At 48.1% G+C, this 18,300-nt stretch overlaps 1 protein-coding gene across 1 annotated transcript; it reads left to right on the top strand.

Annotated features, from left to right (window-relative positions):
* The first annotated feature begins 3,411 nt into the window (after positions 1–3,411).
* Positions 3,412–17,613, top strand: LOC133370320 (cytochrome P450 2F3-like). Its single transcript, XM_061596483.1, has 9 exons — positions 3,412–3,705; positions 4,269–4,431; positions 7,314–7,463; positions 9,334–9,494; positions 10,273–10,449; positions 10,535–10,676; positions 12,257–12,444; positions 13,877–14,018; positions 17,053–17,613. Exons 1-9 carry the CDS (start codon positions 3,529–3,531, stop codon positions 17,238–17,240), a joined length of 1,488 nt encoding a protein of 495 aa, XP_061452467.1. The 5' UTR covers positions 3,412–3,528; the 3' UTR covers positions 17,241–17,613.
* The last annotated feature ends 687 nt before the right edge of the window (positions 17,614–18,300 follow it).

Genomic DNA, 18,300 nt, shown 5'->3' with positions numbered 1-18,300 from the left:
ACAGTGTGTCTCCTGAACTGATGTTTGTCATCCTCGTGTTTGCAGTTGCCAGCTTATTTCAGTCAGGCACAGAATGGAAACAGGCCATTTCTGCCCTTGGTGGCAGAACCTTTCTGCACATTTAAAAATAAAATAAAAAGAGGATAATATAATTTGTTCCACATGTGATGAAGGTTGTGTAACCTCCTCAGGGCAGAGACCTCACATTTTAGCATATGTTATTGTGCCCCCTTTCAACTCTATGTAGGTTTTTTTGGGTGGGGTTGGCATTGTATACAAATATAGTCCTGACAACTTATTTTTCAGACTTACATCTTGTATTATGCTAAACTATCAGAGCAGATAAATCAAGAGTCCAAGAGGCAAGATCTTATTCTGGTGAGCAAAATACCCAAAATGTTGCAACAGAAATAACATTTCTCTCCCTCTGTCATAATACTAGAGCCCAATGGGGGTCATCCAGTGAAGCTGAATGTTGGGAGATTCAGGAGAGACAAAAAGGAAGGACTTCTTCATAGAGCACATAGTCGAACTGCAGAAATTGCTGTCACAAGATGCAGTGATGCTCATCAACTTGGGTGGTTTCAAGAGGAGATTAGACTGATCCGTGGAGGGCCATAAGCTCTCTGCCAATGGCTCCTGGTCATGATGGCTACTGTAGCACCTCCGGTGCTAGAGGCAGTTGCTGTGGCAACGCAAGTGGGGAGAGTGATGTTGCGCTCAGGTCCTGCTTGGGGACTTCCCACTGAGGCATCTCATTGTGAAAACAGGATGCTGGTCCAGATGGGCCCCCTGTCACCTCATGCAGCAGGCACTTCTGGTAGTCTTAGTTCTCATACAAAGCATTGAAAGAATGAAGGAACAATTGCCTAGCTTCTAGAACACGCCAAAGGGGCCCCGTCTTGCCCAGCTTTCTGCAGCACACAGTAGCCAACAGATGCTTTCAGGAAGCCCAGGAGTATGCCAAGAAAGCAACAGCCCCTTTCTGCCCCCTGCGGTTCCCCTGAAATGGGCACTCAGACGTGGGCTGCCATCTGCACCATCCTGGCAGCGAAGCTTGGGTGGCTGCATTCAACCTTAACCAGAAACCTAAATTTATCTATTAGCAGTGACAGTTAAGCACATGCTGTAAATCAGGCTCCTTAGCAACACGCATCTTGAGTAATAGTGCGCTACCAGCCTCCACCTCTGGGCAACATTCATCCCTATTTGTTGACAGGGCAGCAATACAGCATGCATCCTGGTTGGCTTACAGGGTATTTTTATACATCATCCCATTAGTCATTCACCCCACACTTTGCAAATCACAAAATGTCTGTATTTTTTTAAAGTGGATTTCTTGTGCCAGGGGCACAGAGAGCTTTCCGCTGCTGAAATGACACAAACCTGACGTTCCGGTATGCGCTTCAATTCCTCCTGTCCTGCTTAATCCTGACAGTCTGGAGGCGCCCTTCAGCCTGTGTTCCTGTAACCTTGGTGGAGAAGATGGCCACAAAAATGTCAGGCTGTGGTCTAAAGGCACATGAGGCCAGTGCCCTGCTGAAGCTAAGCCGGATCAGGTCTGGTCAGTGCCTGGATGGGAGACCGCCTGGGAACCATATGTAAGCTTTCTATAATGGAAAGGTGGGGTATAAATGAAATAATAATGATAATGATAATAAGTTGGGGTAGGTGGGGAGCGTGCCTTCAGCTTACGGGGAGAAGTTCAAATCTCTCTGCTGTGGGTTTTCAGAAGCTGGCCAATGTGAGTGATGGCCAACATCCAGGTTCTGTTTCCTTCCACAGGGGGTGGATTTGACCCTTGTTCTCTCCCCCTCCCCGATATTGCGCCCTGGAGTCCTGACTTCGACCCTCTCCCGCTCTGACCTCAGAGCACCTTTGGGTCTATGGCCTTCAGGATGGCTGGGGCCAGGCAGAAGTCCACGCAGGCTAGCTGGCACTCCAGCCATGCCGCTTCTCCCCACTGACCCTCCATGTGGCTTGGCTTTCTCAGATCCCTTGGCAGACTAGCGGAAGGCTAGCTGGGCATTGCTGCCAGCGAGGCTTGTCAAAGATTGACCCAGACCGATGTCTATCAATCCGTGTGTCCACAGTGACCTTTCACCTGGATGGTTAATATCCACAAATTAAATTGCACAATAAGTTAAATTGCACAAGATGTTGTGGCTTAAAGGACTCCGTTGCTTGGCAGACAAAGGGATCCAGTTTCTCTCTCCTCTCCCTCTTGCCTTCCTGGCTTCCTCCAAGTCTTGATGCTGAACACCTGAGAAGGGTTGGGTGGCCTGGCCCAGACCCTCGGGGCCACACACCTTATAAAAGGGAGGGCTGACTGTGGCCCTCCAGGTCTCTCTGTCTGGCCCCAGGGACTCTGCCAGCCCGATCCCTGCAGCCTCCTCCAGGGATTTTACCCAGCTCGAATTTGCCCTTGAACGATGCTCACACTTGTTGCTTGCCTGGGTGAGGGAGGATGGCATATGTGTGGCCACACCCACTTTGGCCACTCCCATCATTGGTATATGGCCCCCGGAAGGTCGCCCAGAAGGGAACGTGGCTCTCAAGCTGAAAAAGGTTCCCCACCCTCACCTTTGGAGAAGGGTGCCACGAGGCAGGAAGTCTGGCAAGGCCTTTGGAACCACAGAGGCCCACCTTCAAGGGGTAGTGCTGGGTAGCCTCTGCAGGAAGGAGTCCCTTCAGTGGTGGTCAATGGGGCAGAGCAGGGTGGGGTGGCTTTGCTCACCTGGCTTCCTAGTGTGGAATTTGCTGCACAGGCAGATGGGTGCAGGGGTGACGGCAGAGCCCATCTGGGGCTCCAACTCTGTGCCTGTGCCGTGCCAGCCTGCATGCTGCCACCTTGACCCTCTCTTGCTCAGTTATTGGCAGTGACCTCTGCATTCAGAAGGCGGGTGAGCAACAGTGTCCTCCCCTGCTCTGTCCCACTGACCATTATTGGCTGGCCACTATATAGCAGAGGAAGGGAAAGGGGGAAATGTGGGAGAGGGGGTCCTTTCCCTTCCCTCCTCCTGGGAGGCCAGACCAGAACTTCCAGTGGTCCTGCTCGAGGGAGGCTGATGCCCTGGATGGGGGGGGGGGAATGCTCTGAAACATTTTCTTGCAAGTCTCTACAAGCATTCTTTTAAATGAGCTGGCTGATTCCCCCCACCCCATCCCCTGGAAGACATAAGCATGTATATCACACTTCTGCACATTAATTTTTTTTTTTAAGTTCATTTTCAGCCTCTCTAATCTGTTTTCTCTTGCCCTGGACAGCATTTGACACGGAACGTCTTTTATGTGGTTAAACTGTAACCTTGGGTAGTGAGTGAATCAACAACTTTATCCTTGAAAATGGTGGCGTCTCCCAGCTGGCTTTGCAAAGGGTTGGAAGACATCCCAAAACAATCACCAGCAGTTACCAGATAACTGATGTGGAAAGCGGCGTGAGCCCCCAGTGCCCTTATAAAGCCAACTGTGGCTCGGTGAGCTTCTCCGTTAGGCCAGGGGACGGCTCTCTCTTGGCAAGTGTCCCCCATGGAGCTGCTCTCTGGGTCTTTGCTGGTGCTCTTCTGCTTCTGCTGCGTCCTCCTCACCTGGACATGGAAGAGGCAAGACGGCAAAGGCCCCCTGCCCCCTGGGCCCACCCCACTCCCCATCCTGGGGAATTTTTTCCAACTGGGCCAAAGTAACATGGTCAAGTCCTTGGAGAAGGTGAGTCTCAGTCCCCCAGCCCTAGTCCTCTGGGAGACCTAAACTCTCCTCCCTGGTGAGGGGGAAGAAGTCTGAGTGGTGGATGAGAGGGGAAGGGGAGCCTGGTGAGGCCAGGTGGCTGAGGAAGTGGGTACACATCCCTGAAGTCTGGGATCCAAAAGGGGCCCACCTAGCCCACCATCCTGTCTACCACCGCAGTGGCTGACCAGATGCCTCCAGAAAGCCCACAGGAAGGGCTTGATGGCAATAGCCCCCCCCATTGTCATTCCCCAAAAACTGTTATTCAGAAGTAACTGTCTCTGAACCTGGAGGTTCCACATGAATTGTTCCTGTCCTTGCCCTGTTCACATCAAGGGAGAAGATTTCGTTTTTAGCATCAAAAGGGAGATATGAGTCAGGGAAGGATGAACCATCTCCTCTTCCTGGCCTCACCCTCCCCATGACCCATTTCTTTGGGCACTTGCCTCCCAACTGGGCTCACTTCCTGTCCACTTCCCCCTCCCCCCATGCACACCTGAGGGGCAGGGGGTGCCTTCAAAGGGATTGACGCTCTTCTCCTGCAGCTGAGCAAGGTGTATGGCCCAGTGTTCACTGTGTACCTGGGGCTGCAGCGGGTCGTGGTCTTGTGCAGCTACACGGTAGTGAAGGAGGCCCTGGTGGCGCAGGCGGAGGAGTTCAGCGGGCGTGGGCAGCTACCGTCCTTCTCCAAGGATTTCAACGAGCATGGTGAGGGGCCCATCCCTGGGGGGGGAGGGCCTGGTGTCCCCCTCTCTCGATTGCTCCTCCTCTCATCAAGCAGGTTTTGGAAAGAACATTGTTGTAAGATTGGGAAGCGTTTGGCCAGGCAAGGATTAATAGAGCCAGAAGTATGTCTGTCTGTATATTGATTTAGTCTATTTCACTTTTCAGAATAACAGGTCCTTGCAAAAAAGCTTGCAATAAAATAGCAAAACAATAAAAAGCATTCTTCATACTACTAAGATCAATACATAAATGTAAAGCAGATAATAGCCATTCCCAGGACAGGGTAACACCTGGCCCAGCTTATCTTAACCGAAAGCCAGTTGGAAAAGTGTCATCTTTCAGGCCCACCTCAAAGAAATTAAGAAGGAAGCCAAACTGGGGGGGGGGGAGTTCCATAGATGGGGTGGGGTGGAGGAACACCTCAGAAAAGCCCCGTCACATCTGCCATCTGCCTAACTGTACCTACCGGAAGATCTGTCAGCTGGAGTTCTGTCTGCAGCCAGCCTTGAGGCTTAAAGGGCAGCTTCATGTAGCGGTAGGCAGCCCTTCAAGTAACTCCAGGCGTCACAGGCTTAAAAGGTTTTGACCAGCACTTTGAATTGGGATGGAAAATGAACTGGCAGCCAGTGCAGCTGATATGATGTTGGAGCAATATGTTCCAAGCACTTTGCCCAACTAACATCTGAGCATCTTGTGTTTTGCACCAGCCGACCTTTCTGCACCGTCTTCAAAGGCAGCCCCTGGAGAGAGGAAGCTGGCTGCTCCTGGGTGACAAAAAGGATCCAGCCCTTGGGCACCAGCCTGCCCCAAGCCCATGGTGCCATAGCCCAACACCGCACCTTACAGGCGGTGCGGGGCTAATAAGCCTGCCCACACACCCCACCTACCTCTTGTGTTGTGTGGATGACGTGTGTGTGTAGCACACATGCCTGCCATTGACCAAGATGGTGATGGGGGCATCAGCCCTATAGGGAAGCCCCCCCCATCTTAGGTCATGGCAGGCATGCACACACAGCATGCATAGCATTCACACTGACGGGAGAGGTAGCTGGGGCATGTGGGCAGGATTATGGAAGCCCTCTTTGTATTGGGGGGTGCCTGGGAGCTCCCTCTCCACAATCTGCAGCAGGGTTGGGTTGCAGGACCCGACACTGCAGCAGATCACAGAAAGGGAACACCACCATCCACCTTAAGGAACGGCCCTTCAGGGGCCCCTCTGGGCTGCAGGGGCCCTTGGCCAGGGCCCAACTTGGCTGCTCTCTGGCACTGGCCCTGCTCCCACCCCCGGCAGGCCATTCTGAGAGGCAGGTGAGGAAAAGAAATTCGATGCAGGCCACATTTAATAGCAAACGTATCAAATGTACACTTTTCAAAACAACATATTAACCAAAACACAGTCATTTGCACTTCTCTGAATTTTGCAGTGCAATTCTCCAAACAAGTAATGCATATAAAAATGCATACATGGGGGTAAGGTATGCATAAAACGCATATATTAGTGAAAACAACATACAAAAATGCATTATATTAGGAAAAATGTCTTGCAAAAATTTGTATATTAAAACTGCATATAAAATATGTTTGTATGGGGAGATCTGTACTAAAACGCTGATGAATTTTCCTAAGGGTTTTTTTTTTTTACAAAAATTGCAAATTGTTGCAGAAATTAGGACAACTGAAATTAAGACTGTAAAAACGAGAAACTTGCAGAATAAACATTGACAGGTTTGTCCATCCCTACCTGTCCATCACCTGACATCTCATGCCCTGTTTTCCCTTTGAGTTCAAGCCAAGCTGCAAAGGAAGATCCCAGATGATCCAAGCAGGGCTTGAAGCCACCGCCCATCGAGCCCCGCTCCTCTGTGGATTGGCTACCCTCTGGGGCATAGCTGATCCCAATGGGGCTTGAAGTTACCACTGATTAGCTGATAGGTGCTGATGTTACTGGATTTTTTTTATTAAAGCAGAATACACTTGTGTATAACAGCAGTTGTGAAGAATGTTGTTTATCCAAGTTGTTGCTATACCTGCAACATTATAAAGGTTAGGAGAAATCTCTTCTATAAACTGGAGGCCTGAGGATGGGAGGCTATGGGAGATGTCTCTGGAAAACATAACACATCAATCTGTGTTAAGAGATAACCTGCATGAAAAACTGCTGGTCTCGTTCTCTCTCTCTCTGCTCATGTAAAAGAGGCCACATAACATGAAATGTGGTTGGCTTGCATAATAAATAATTCAGTGCAGGTTTTGGATTCTACCCCCCATATTATTTATTTATTTATTTAAGGCATTCACTGTATATACTCCTTTTCAAGCAGACCTCAAGAAGTGGTTTACATTTCTTTATTTATGAAAATATTTATACACCACTATTCATTTAAAAAAATCTACAAAAGCGATTTACAACATCTATAAACACAGAATAAAACCATATACAAATTTAAAATCAGAAATCAGTTAACTAACTATTGCAGAAAGATATTTTCCCAATTGCCTGCAAGAGCCGGATGACACAGAGAAGTTTTTCAGCAGGCATTTGAAAATCAGAATCGAAGGTGCCTGCTGAATCTCTACAGGCAGAGCATTCCACAGGACTGGGCTGATGACACAAAAGGCTCGTGTCCTTGTCGTTGTCAGATGAGCCTTGCCAACTCAGGGGATGACCAATGATGTTCTGGCAGGTGATCTCAGTGACTGAGCTGGGATATAAGGGTTCAGGCAGTCTCTAAAGTATCCTGGAGTTAAGTTGTTCAGGGCTTTGTAAGTTAATACAAGGACCTTAAACCTGACTTGGGAGTAGATGGGCAGCCATGTGTGCATGAGGCCCTTGCAGAAGTTCTTCTCTCTCTCTCTCTCTCCAGGGGTCGTGTTTGCCAATGGGGATCGGTGGCGGCAACTCCGTAGGTTTAGTTTGAGCACCTTGCGGAATTTCGGGATGGGGAAACGATCCATTGAAGAGCGAATCCAGGAGGAAGCTCAGTGCCTGGTGGAGGAGTTCCGTAAAACACAAGGTAGACCTTTGGAGACATTCCCCAGCTGTCGTGGGGCCACAGTCAGCCTGCGGCACCTCATAGTGTGTTTGCCAGGACTGGTCAATTGACCCCGAGAGCAGGGAAAACTGCTGCAAGAGTCGCAGTGCTAAAATCGTAACTTCCCTGTTACCACTGAGTGTGTTCCACCTGTTCATGGCCTAGAATGCAGTGGAAATGTCCTTGAATTGTCAAAACTAAGAACATCAGAAGAGCCACATATCCAACAGTGTAGTGGCCAATTCAGAAGCGCAGGGTTCCTTCATGGTAGTCATGCCATGCCCCCTCACAGCCACGGCCTTTTCCAAGATTATACAGCATTCTAAGATTATACAATAAAATGAGCTTTCAGTCTTTTACTTTGTTTAGAGTTCTGTTGAGCAATGAATGCAGTCTTTCTGAGGTTGAGCCAGAAGAAGACAATGTTAGCTTCCAGAAGACTCTTCTCAGTGGCTAACAAGCTCCCCTGTCATGCTGATTGGCTCATGGGACACTGGAGACACAGGGACACTCCTCCCCAAAAAGGGGTCTATGCCCCCCATGACGCCGGACTACTACAGCCCTGCACATGTCTGGATCAGACCAAAGGCCCGTCTAGTCCAACATTCTGCATCTCACAGTGCTCAGCCAGATGCTTCCTATGGAAAACCCACAGGCTGTACATGAACTTAAACTGATTCTTATACTGAGTCAGACCTGCTGGCCCATCCAGCTCAGTACTGTCTACACTGATAGGCAGCAGCTCTTCAGGAGTTCAGGCAGGGATTGTCTCTCCCAGCCCTACCAGGAGATGCCATTGGGGGGCTGAACTCGGGGCCTTCTGCATGCAAAGCAGATGCTCTGCCGCTGAGCTATGATGGCCCTTCCCCAACGGCTTATTCTCAGGCCTTTCTCCACAGTCCTGCTCCACCTCTTGCTGTCTGGCAAAGATATCTAGCGCAGTCTAAATTGATTAACAAGTCTTTTTCTCTCTTCAAGAAGCCATAGTCTTGGGGAGGGTGTGCTCTGGGGGATCTCTAATGTTTCTTCCACACAAGCACCCTTTAACACTGCTGAGGCGTCACTTGTCAACAAATAGCTGCAAGTGAAATTACAAGAGAGGTTCCACACAGCACTTAATATAGTGGTATATTATCTAGTGGCCAAGAACCTTCTATAGCGTTTACTCAAAGTAAGCAAAGGTCCTTTCCAATGTGAATTAAACACTTCCTGTTTGCTGGGAGACCCATTTTATTTCTTCCTGTTTACGTGTGGACAACATTTAATTGGTAGCTTCCTTGTATTAATTATTTTTTTCGGTGCTTCTCTTTTATAGTAAAATACTGCTGCTTTGCTATAAAAGGAAAAAACCAACCAGGAAAATTAATACAAAGGAAACCATCAATTAAGCCCCTGAAATGGGGAACTAATAAAGGAGCAATGAATTGCTACCCCCCTTGAACAGGAAGCAATAAAATATCCAGAACTGGCAAAGAGAAAGTTTTAAATTAAAGGATCAGTTGCCTTTAATTAAAGAATCGGTCGTCCACACTTGACAGGTTGGCACTGCAATTGTGTTTTATTGCCAAATGCACACGTGCACACACACATCTGCCCCCGTCCCCAAAGTCTGAAAAAACACAGGAAAGCAATGCGCTGGAAGGCAACAATTTGGCCATGACATCATCTAGACTGCCTCTCAAACGTGAGTGATGAAAAGATGGCCCTCAGCCAAGCTCTCAGCACCTTGGTTCTCAGGATGCCTTTAGGGAAGCAGCCGTGCCGCTTAAACTGGTATAAAACTGATACAAGCTGGTCGTGTGGATGTGCACTTACTTTTGCCAGGATTTCCCCCTCTCTCCCCCCCTATTAGGGGTGCCCTTTGTCCCCATCTCCATTCTCAGTCGAGCCGTCTCCAACGTCATTTGTTCCATCGTGTTTGGGGATCGGTTTGCGTACAACGATGAAAAATTCCTCACGCTGAACAAGCTGATAACGGAACGGTTCCGCGTGGCCAGCACGTCCTCATGTCAGGTGAGGGTGGCAGGACAAACTCTCCCTTCCTATCTCTCTCCTCTTTAATTATGCCACAAGTGCCAACTGAGCAAGAGGCATAGCTGCTTTCGGCCTATCTCTTGGTGTGGAAACGCCAGGCTCTCGCCCTGTTCACGGCCGTTCTTGTCCTATAGCCTTCCTTGATGGTCTGCAATGGGTTTTGCCAGCAGGCTATTCCAGATGGGGGAAGGAAAGACCAGCTCCTCTGCCAAGGAGCATCATTAGACCACCAACCTGGTGCAACCTCTCTCCTCCCCACATACAGAGCTTCCTAAAATAACTTGAGGTTGATAGGGAGGCAAGAAGGCGGTCTCTCCCCCTGCCCTTCTTCTGTTCTTTGCCTGCATCTGTCCAGCTCAGGATGATGGAGGGGAAAGGAGTTTTGTTGACTGGGGCCTAGATTTGGCACCCCACCAGGGCAAAGCAGTTCCTGTCATCTGCACTGCAGCGACTGGTCGAATCTGTTCCTCCAGCTATATGTAAAGGACTGAGGGGTTTGCAGGGCTGAAGGCAGCCCTGGAATATATGAAGCAAGATGAGAATTTTGGAGAGTCCAAGTGCCAGTGAGCATATGCAGACTATGCTACTTATCGGGTCAAGGATTGTGGCATCTGGGCAGTTGTGACCCTCCTCACCTGCTCTTTGGGGAAATTTAACTTTACAAGAGGTACATGCCAAACAAAGCCTCACATGCTAACATGATTTCATCACCACCAATCTCCTTCTCCCCCCCTTGCCCCCATTCCCAAAAACACAGCTGTACAATATCTTCCCAGAGATCCTAGAAAAGATCCCTGGACCCCACCATGCAGGCAGCAAATGTTGCCAGGAGATCATTAGCTTCATTGAAGAGAGGATCAAGATGCAGCAGGCCTCCCTGGATGCCAGCGCCCCCCAGAACTTCATTGACTGCTTCTTAGCGAAGATGGAGCAGGTGACAGATCAACCTCTTTGTTTCTACCAACTGCCAGAAAAACTTGCCACCTGCCAGTTTTCACCCTCCCCTTAATTCTTGGCAGGAAAAGCACAACCCGAGTTCTGAATATTGCATGGAGAATTTGGTCATGACCACCTTCAATTTGTTCTTCGCCGGGACAGAGACTATCAGCACCACCCTGAGATTTGGTTTCCTCATCCTGCTGAAATATCCACAGATACAAGGTAATAGGAGAAGGAGGAACCCCAACAAGAAATGTTTGTGTTCCTACGGGAATGGGCCCTGCAGATGAAGAAAGGCAACAGCCCAAACTTTAGGGCAGCCTCCCCCAGCTTGATGCTGGCTGAGGTAATGGGAGTTGTAGCTCAAAGCCTCTGGAGGGCACCAGGTTAGGGAAGGCTGATTTAGCCCAACATTATATACTTGTGTAGCATTTGCTCTCCAAGGCTTGAAGCAAAGGTCTTTGAAATTTGCACTCCTTCACATTCTGCAGCATTACAAGTAATGTGTGCATTTTTTAAAGAACGGATATAGTAGGATAAAGTGTGCATATAAGCATATATATATATGTATGTATAGTGAAAATAACATACAACGTGCATTATTTTAGGGAAAAGTGCTTTGCAGAAATGTGTCTTAGGAAAAAATGGAGACAAAAATGCCTATCTTAGGAGAAATTTGCCCTGAAATGGTGATGAATTTTCATGAGGACTTTTTTTTAATCGCAAACTGATCTGGAAATGTGGACAACTGAACTTAAGACTGGAAAAATGAGGCCACAATTGACCTGTTCACTCATCCATTAGCACAAGATTTATGTTTTTAAAAAACTACAGCTTCACCCTGGTCAATCTTCCTGGTGGCTGCGTGTGCCTCTGATTCTGAATAGGCATTTATAGGTCCTCTTACAATGTGAGGCTGTGCAAACTGTTTCCTGTGGAGTTCTGAAGAGTTCTAGTGGTGGTGGTGGTGGCAGAGCCAAGACACATAAAAAATCCCAACCTTTTAACTTTGTAAAAAGTTGTGCATTAATAATAAACAAGTTGTGCTGATGTGCTTTAAGAAAAATAAAATAAAATCCAGAGGTCTTCAGGGCTCTGCAGGAAACATTTTGGACAGCCTCACTTCTTGCTAACCTCATGGATGCAGGGAAACCCAAAGCTATATAGAAAATTATGTAGGGAATGACATGAGGCTTGTTGAGCCTTCAGTCTGACTCAAGGGGAAGTTAATGATATTGTGGCTTTGACATGGGAGGGAAGGAGACCCCTGAATCACCCTGATCGCCTCCTTATTTGACCCCCGCAGCATTCTGCACCAGCTGCAGTTTCTATCCTCAAGGGAAGCCCCAGCTAGAACATATTGTAGTAATCAAGCTCAGGGGTAGCTCCATGTCAGTGGGGCACCAGAATCTGTTCCAGGTTTTAGTCTGAACTTTCAAGAAGCTATCCAAGCTGCTTTCTCCAGACACCACTGATCAAGATGCAAGGTTACCAGAACATGTTGCACTGTGTCATCCCAGTCCAGGCAAATGGCACTCCTTGACGCTGAAGCCACTTGGGCCTTAGCTGACAATTCTGGAGCCAGGACCCCACCCACCCCGAATATGAATCTGGTTCTTCAGGGGCAGTGTGACTCCATCTAGAACAGGCCATTCACCCAAGTCCCAGACATGGGGACTCCCCACCCACAGTGCCTCCGTCATGTCTCCAACAACAGCTTCCTGATGAAAGGGTGCCAAGAGACAAATGAACTGCCTTGTCCTGATTTTGAGCAGGTCCTTAACCACCCTTTCTTCCCCAAGAAAAACTCCATGAGGAAATCGATCGAGTAATTGGGCAAGACCGCAGCCCAGGCATTGAGGACAGGAATAAAATGCCTTATACAGAGGCTGTATTGCATGAGATCCAGCGATTCAGTGATATCCTACCCATGAGCCTGCCGCATGCTGTCACGCAAGACACCCACTTCAGGGGATATGTTATCCCAAAGGTAAGACTCCCAGGACACACCCTACCATGGATGGGGAGACCAGGATCTGGCCTTTGGACTGGCATGAGGCTCTCGGGTCAGCATGTGGATCTGAGCTCAGTGCCTCCCATCACACACAGTGGGTTGCCTTGGGCAACTCGCTCATCCTCAGGACTCAGTTCCCCACCTGCACAGTGGGTATCTTTCTTACCTTATAGGAAGCTGCTTTATACCAGTCGGGCTATTTTCCCATTCATGAAGATATTTTCTATACTAATATATGATGTAAAATCACAGGGAAGACACTTAAGCAGAAAATCTGCTAAATAAATGAAAAGATGCTTTTCTGGAGTTGGGATGCGGCTGCCTGAGAGGCAGCTGTTGAACTAATGAAGCCTGTCTTGGCATGGAGATCCAGCAGTGGATAAAGATTCACCAGTTGAATCACCCTGGTTTGCACAGCTAGGAAAGGCACAGGAGGCCTGCCTGACCACTTTTCTTGTTACCCACATTTCCAGCCACTGATCCCAGAGTAAGGCTCTCAGTGGCTGCTATGCTAACCCCACGTAGCTGGGAGTAAGCCCCACTGAAATCAGTAGGTATTCCCTCTGAGCAGACATGACTAAAATTGCACTAAATGTCCAGAAGTCAGGATGGCTGTATACTAGCTTTTCCAGTTGGATGGAAAGGTCTGTGCCTTAGGTGTTTACTTTCTTTGTACAATTATCTTTAGAGGGGTTTTTATGGACTGTTTAAACACTATTTTAGCTGTTTCTATGGTACATTTGCACATCACCTTGAGACAAATGTTATCGGCGGAGGGGGGGGATTGGCGCTGTCCTATTGCCGGTGCTGAAGCTGCCACAATCAACTGCCAGCCAGGTCAGCTTTTATTATTTATTTTATTTATTAAATTTATATCCTACCCTTCCTCCCAGTAGGAGCCCAGGGTGGCAAATGAAAACACTAAAAACACTCTAAAACACCTTCAAAACAGACTTTAAAATATATTCAAACAAAAATCTTTTAAAATCTTTAAAAAAAAGCTTTAAAAACATCTTAAAAAGCAATTCCAACACAGACGCAGGTAAGGACTTCACAGTCATGGAGCACATGCAGTTAGGTACAAGCCACAATATATTTCTCTTTGGGATTTTTGCGTAACAACAGCACTGTTGTGTGTGTGGAGTGGGGGAAGCCACCATCTTGCCCTTTGCCTATTCGCTTTGAGAGCAGCTAAAGATCTGCCGAAACAACAGCATGTCTCTGAATGCCAGTTGTAGGAGACGGCAGGAAGGGAGAGTGAGGCTCTTTCACTCAGGTCCTGCTTGGGGGCTTCCCATAATGAGCATCTGCCTGGCCTGTGCGAGAAGAGGATGCTGGACTCGATGGGCCCTCCTTGGCCTGATCCAGCTGGAAGACCTTCTGATGTTTCCATGTGCTTCTCTGCCAGGGGACCTACATCTACCCTTTGCTCAGCACCGTTCACTACGACTCAGAGCAGCACTCCAACCCTGATGAGTTTGACCCCAGGAGATTCCTGGACAGCCACGGGTGCTTTAAGAAGGTGGACGCTTTCATGCCTTTCTCAGCAGGTGTGTGGGTGGGGTTGTGGGGGGGGGGGCTCCTTGCATTCCCAAAGAAGGGGACCAGGGGGCTGGGCTCTCTCCTTCAGCATTTATTACTCACTAAAAGTTCTATGGAGGATCACAGAAAGAAGTCTGTCATGACACCTGCTTTACATCTGCTGTGGATAGTGTGGCAAAGGGGTTGGGTTGCCAACTTATCAACCTGCCACTGCAGCTGTGCCTTAACAACAGCTTGACATGCAGGCAATAAGGCCCATTCCCTATACTGTGGGAAACTCTGCTGGCTGATCTTAGCAGAACTTTAACTGCTATTAAAGGCAGACACCGGGCTTTTGTTCCTTGGCCATTTGGCAACCCTGAATCTTCCCCTCTGTTCCCAGCTTCAGCTTGCCTGCTGGTCCAGCTGGTTCTCTGCCACTGCACCTGCTTTAAGTAACAGGGCCAGCCCTACTGTTAGGCAGCAGATGCTGGAAGGCAGGGTGCGGCGGACAGGGGCTGGAGGACAGAGCAGTAAGTTACACAGGCTGCCCTCAGGAGCAGGAGGGGGCGCTGTCCTGTCACCAGGGCTGAAGCGGCAATCAACTGCCAGTCTGGTCAGCTTTTGGATATGGAATGAAGGGAGACGCCATCTTGTCCTTTGCCACAGGCAGGAAAAAGTCTTGGACTGGCCCTGCCTAGATGAGTCTCACTCTGGTGTTCTGATCTTACCTTAGGTGGAGAGGGAAGAATTTATCTATCAGGTTAGACAGTAAAATGGCCTATAGAGGCCAGTGGTGGAGGCGAGTCTATCAGACAACTGTTCAATCTATTGCTGTGTCAAAAATTTTCCCATAACTTTTTAAAAACCATTCTCCCAGCAGTTAATGAGAAAAGAAACTGGATCTCAAAATTATCCAAGAGGAGAGTAAATTTTGATGAAATTCTCTTAAGCAGAAGTGCAGGGTTTTATTATACGTACCTTACTTTTGAGGTGGCCAAGGGGTATTTGTGAGGCTCCTTCCTTCCTTCCTTCCTTCCTTCCTTCCTTCCTTCTTTCTTTCTTTCTTTCTTTCTTTCTTTCTTTCTTTCTTTCTTTCTTTCTTTCTTTCTTTCTTTCTTTCTTTCTTTCTTTCTAGAAATCATCTCTCTAGGGGTCTGCAGGCTGCAGCCTCCCTGGGTGCCTCTGGCAGCTCATCCCATAGAGCTTAATCAGATCAGGAAACATGGGCGACCAGGGAGGCTGCATAGTGCTGGAGTAATGTTTGCTGGAAATTAAGTCTCACACTTAATTTGGCTAAAATATCTATTGACAGGAGGCTGCTGTTTTTGATACGCAATTTGCATTTTAATACTTCCCTCCGGGTCCGCTGCAGCCCTAAGGGAGACCTCTCCAATTCAATTACTACGTCAAGAGGGGTCAGACAGGGATGTGTGCTGGTCCCTCTCCTCTTCAATTTTTTTCTGAATGATTTGGCTCCCAAATGCCTCTCGCCGGACCTACACCCACCCAAAATTGGAGGAAAGAGCTGTCCCATCCTGCTCTATGCGGATGATGCGGCTCTGCTCTCTTTTTCTAAAGTTGTCCTTAAACGCCTGATTAGGATTTTCATGACCTACTGCTCAGAGAATTCCCTCACAATTAATTTCTCCAAAACCAAAATCCTAGCGTTTGCAAAATCCTCTTTAACCCCTGTATGGAAAATCAACGGACATATTATTGAGCAAGTTAGATCCTATAAATATCTAGGCATTGTATTTCATTCCTCCCTTTCCTGGGTGCCACACATACGTGCGTCAGTTGCGACGGCACGGACAGCGATGAAGAGCATTATACGCTACTTCTATAAAAACGGGGGACAATACATACCGGCAGCCATCCAGGTGTTTAGAGCTAAAATACTACCCCAATTACTGTATGGTGTCCAACTTTGGGTACATGCTTTCAATCCTTCGGTTGAATCAGTATTGTCTTACTTTCTCTGACGGATCTTTGGAGTCCCTAATTGTGTGCCAAATGCTGTTTTGAGAGTAGAGGTGGGATCCAGCTCAGTCGAATGCCGAGCTTGGTCCCTTGCCTTCAATCTCTGGATCCAAATTACTTTTGTACGTCCGTCAGGCTTCCTGTCGCTCCTTGGGGAAGATCGGTACCTCTCCACCTGGATGAAATGCTTTCTAGAAAAGCTTCCTTATCTAGGCCTATCCATAGAATTTCTCGCCTCCCAAGATCCCAGTAAGGCTTGGCAGATTATCTGGTCCCAGCTTAAGGACATCGACAGTCAATCCACAATGCAAGCTGCAGCTAAAGTCTGCTCCCCCCTCCAACACAATCTGAATGTTAACTTTCCAAAACATGCTCCCTATTTAGACATCTTCACGAATCCTAAATACAGAGCAGCCTTCTCTAAGGCCCGTTTCAACTGCCTAGAGTCAGTCCTACTGGAGGGCAGATTTAAGGGGATTCCACTAGCACAACGCCTTTGTCTGTGTAAAGAAGGACATGTAGAAACACTGGCTCATGTTCTCTTGGATTGCCCGTTATACGCTGAGGAAAGGGACCGATATATGACTCCCCTCATACAAAAGCACCCTCACAGATCCCTAGAGCAGTGGATGACATGGTTGCTAGCCGGCAATGATAGTCCCCATTTGATTGCTGTGGCTAAATATTTTAATGCAGCTCAGAGCAAACGACCGTCATTTACTCTTAACCTCTCTTGTAGTTGATTTAGTGCCACTCTAGTATTTGAGTGTAAATTTTATTTTAATTGATGCATTCTTATAAATTTTATCCGTTTGTTGGGTCATTGACCGCAATAAAGAATGATGATGATGATGATAAGTCTCACACATACACACACTCCACTCACACCTTGCAATGATAAGACAAGCTCAAAAACTTGCACCCACTGCATGTCCAGAGACATGCTAAAGTTCCGCGAGAATGAGGCAGAGAAATGGAAGAAGAAAAGTGATGAGAAATTGGACGACCAATTTTGGCACAGTTCCATCCCTTGTGCTGCTTTGCTCCTGGCCCTACAGGCTTTGTCTTCTGTCCTGGCAGGGAAGCGCATCTGCTTGGGCGAGGGGCTGGCCCGCGCGGAGTTGTTTCTCTTCTTCACCACCATCCTGCAGACCTTCACCCTCACATCACCCATGCCCCCTGGTGAGATCAGCATTGCACCAGCTGCAGTGGGCATCGGCAGGGTGCCCCCACAATACCAACTCTCAGTGGCCCTGCGCCGAAGTTGAGCTCTCTCCGTTCCTGTGTTTGGGCACAAGAAGGACTCTGACTCTCTCTCTCTTGGTCTCCAGAGCAGGGTGTGTCTACACTATCATTAGGGGAGCCAATAGGATCCTACTTTAGAGAGGACATCCCTCTACTTGAAAGGCTGCCAAGCCCAAGTCCAATTTAAAGACAAATGCCAGCGAGAGAGGGTGGCATCCCATCCCCACCCCCACTCAGCAGCACCTGGACAGCAGATGGAGCAGACACACAGAAGGTCTCACAGTCTTTCCCATTAGGGTGAGATGGGCTGCATTTCTGTTTCAATTGTACTTGATATTCCTAAATTTAGCATATATACATATTCATTCGCATGTGTAAATTTTATGGAAATCAGCACCCTCTTTTGTCCTCTTTTTTGACCAGGCATAAGTGGCCACACTGAGTACAGAGTTAAGCTGTCTTAACTGCAATGCCTTCTCTCCCTTCAAATGTGTCTGCAGGGGAGGGAGTTCTCTCAAAGGGCCTGTAGTGAATCCCCAGCAAGCCAACACTTCCCAGCATTCCTTGGGAGCAGGAGGCATGACAGCCACTGTGCATTCATGTGCACTGCATTCAAGGGGGCTGCCCTATGTACTTGGCAGTGAGCCCCATTGAACTCAGCCGGGCTAACCTCTGAGTAGATAGGGCTAGGACTGAATCATCAGTCAGCTGGCGGAGTTGTTCACAGAAGAAGGCTGTGCTGTGACAGCCTCCCACATAACGCCTTAAGACTCCTACAAGATGCAGACTTGCGGCTTTAACAGAAGCCAATATCCCCTCCCACACACACACTTCTTTTGGTTGAGGAAGAGTTCTGGAGAACTCAAAAGCTTGTACACTGTTTTGTGATATTTTGGTTGGGCTGATAAAGGAATTGCCCTGATATGGATTTTGGAATCTTCTTGTGGGCCAACATGGCAACCTTTATTTTTTTCCCTTTTTGTTTACAAAGAAGGAAGTTGGGCAATACTACATATTCACAGGGGCGACTAACTTCTGACAGAGAGAAGGAAGTTTGTATTTTTTCCCCATTTGAGGATGTGC

The sequence above is a fragment of the Rhineura floridana genome, chromosome 15, assembly GCF_030035675.1.
Source record: "Rhineura floridana isolate rRhiFlo1 chromosome 15, rRhiFlo1.hap2, whole genome shotgun sequence".
Taxonomy (NCBI): domain Eukaryota; kingdom Metazoa; phylum Chordata; class Lepidosauria; order Squamata; family Rhineuridae; genus Rhineura; species Rhineura floridana.
The sequence above is the reverse complement of the archived record's forward strand: the minus strand, read 5'-3'. Positions and strand labels throughout refer to the sequence as shown.

Excerpts from the sequence above, each read along its gene's own strand:
- LOC133370320 (XM_061596483.1), top strand. The coding sequence starts at position 3,529 with ATGGAGCTGCTCTCTGGGTCTTTGCTGGTGCTCTTCTGCTTCTGCTGC. Across the intron at positions 3,706-4,268 it reads TGGTCAAGTCCTTGGAGAAG|CTGAGCAAGGTGTATGGCCC; the intron begins GTGAGTCTCAGT and ends CTTCTCCTGCAG. Across the intron at positions 14,019-17,052 it reads TTTCATGCCTTTCTCAGCAG|GGAAGCGCATCTGCTTGGGC; the intron begins GTGTGTGGGTGG and ends CTGTCCTGGCAG.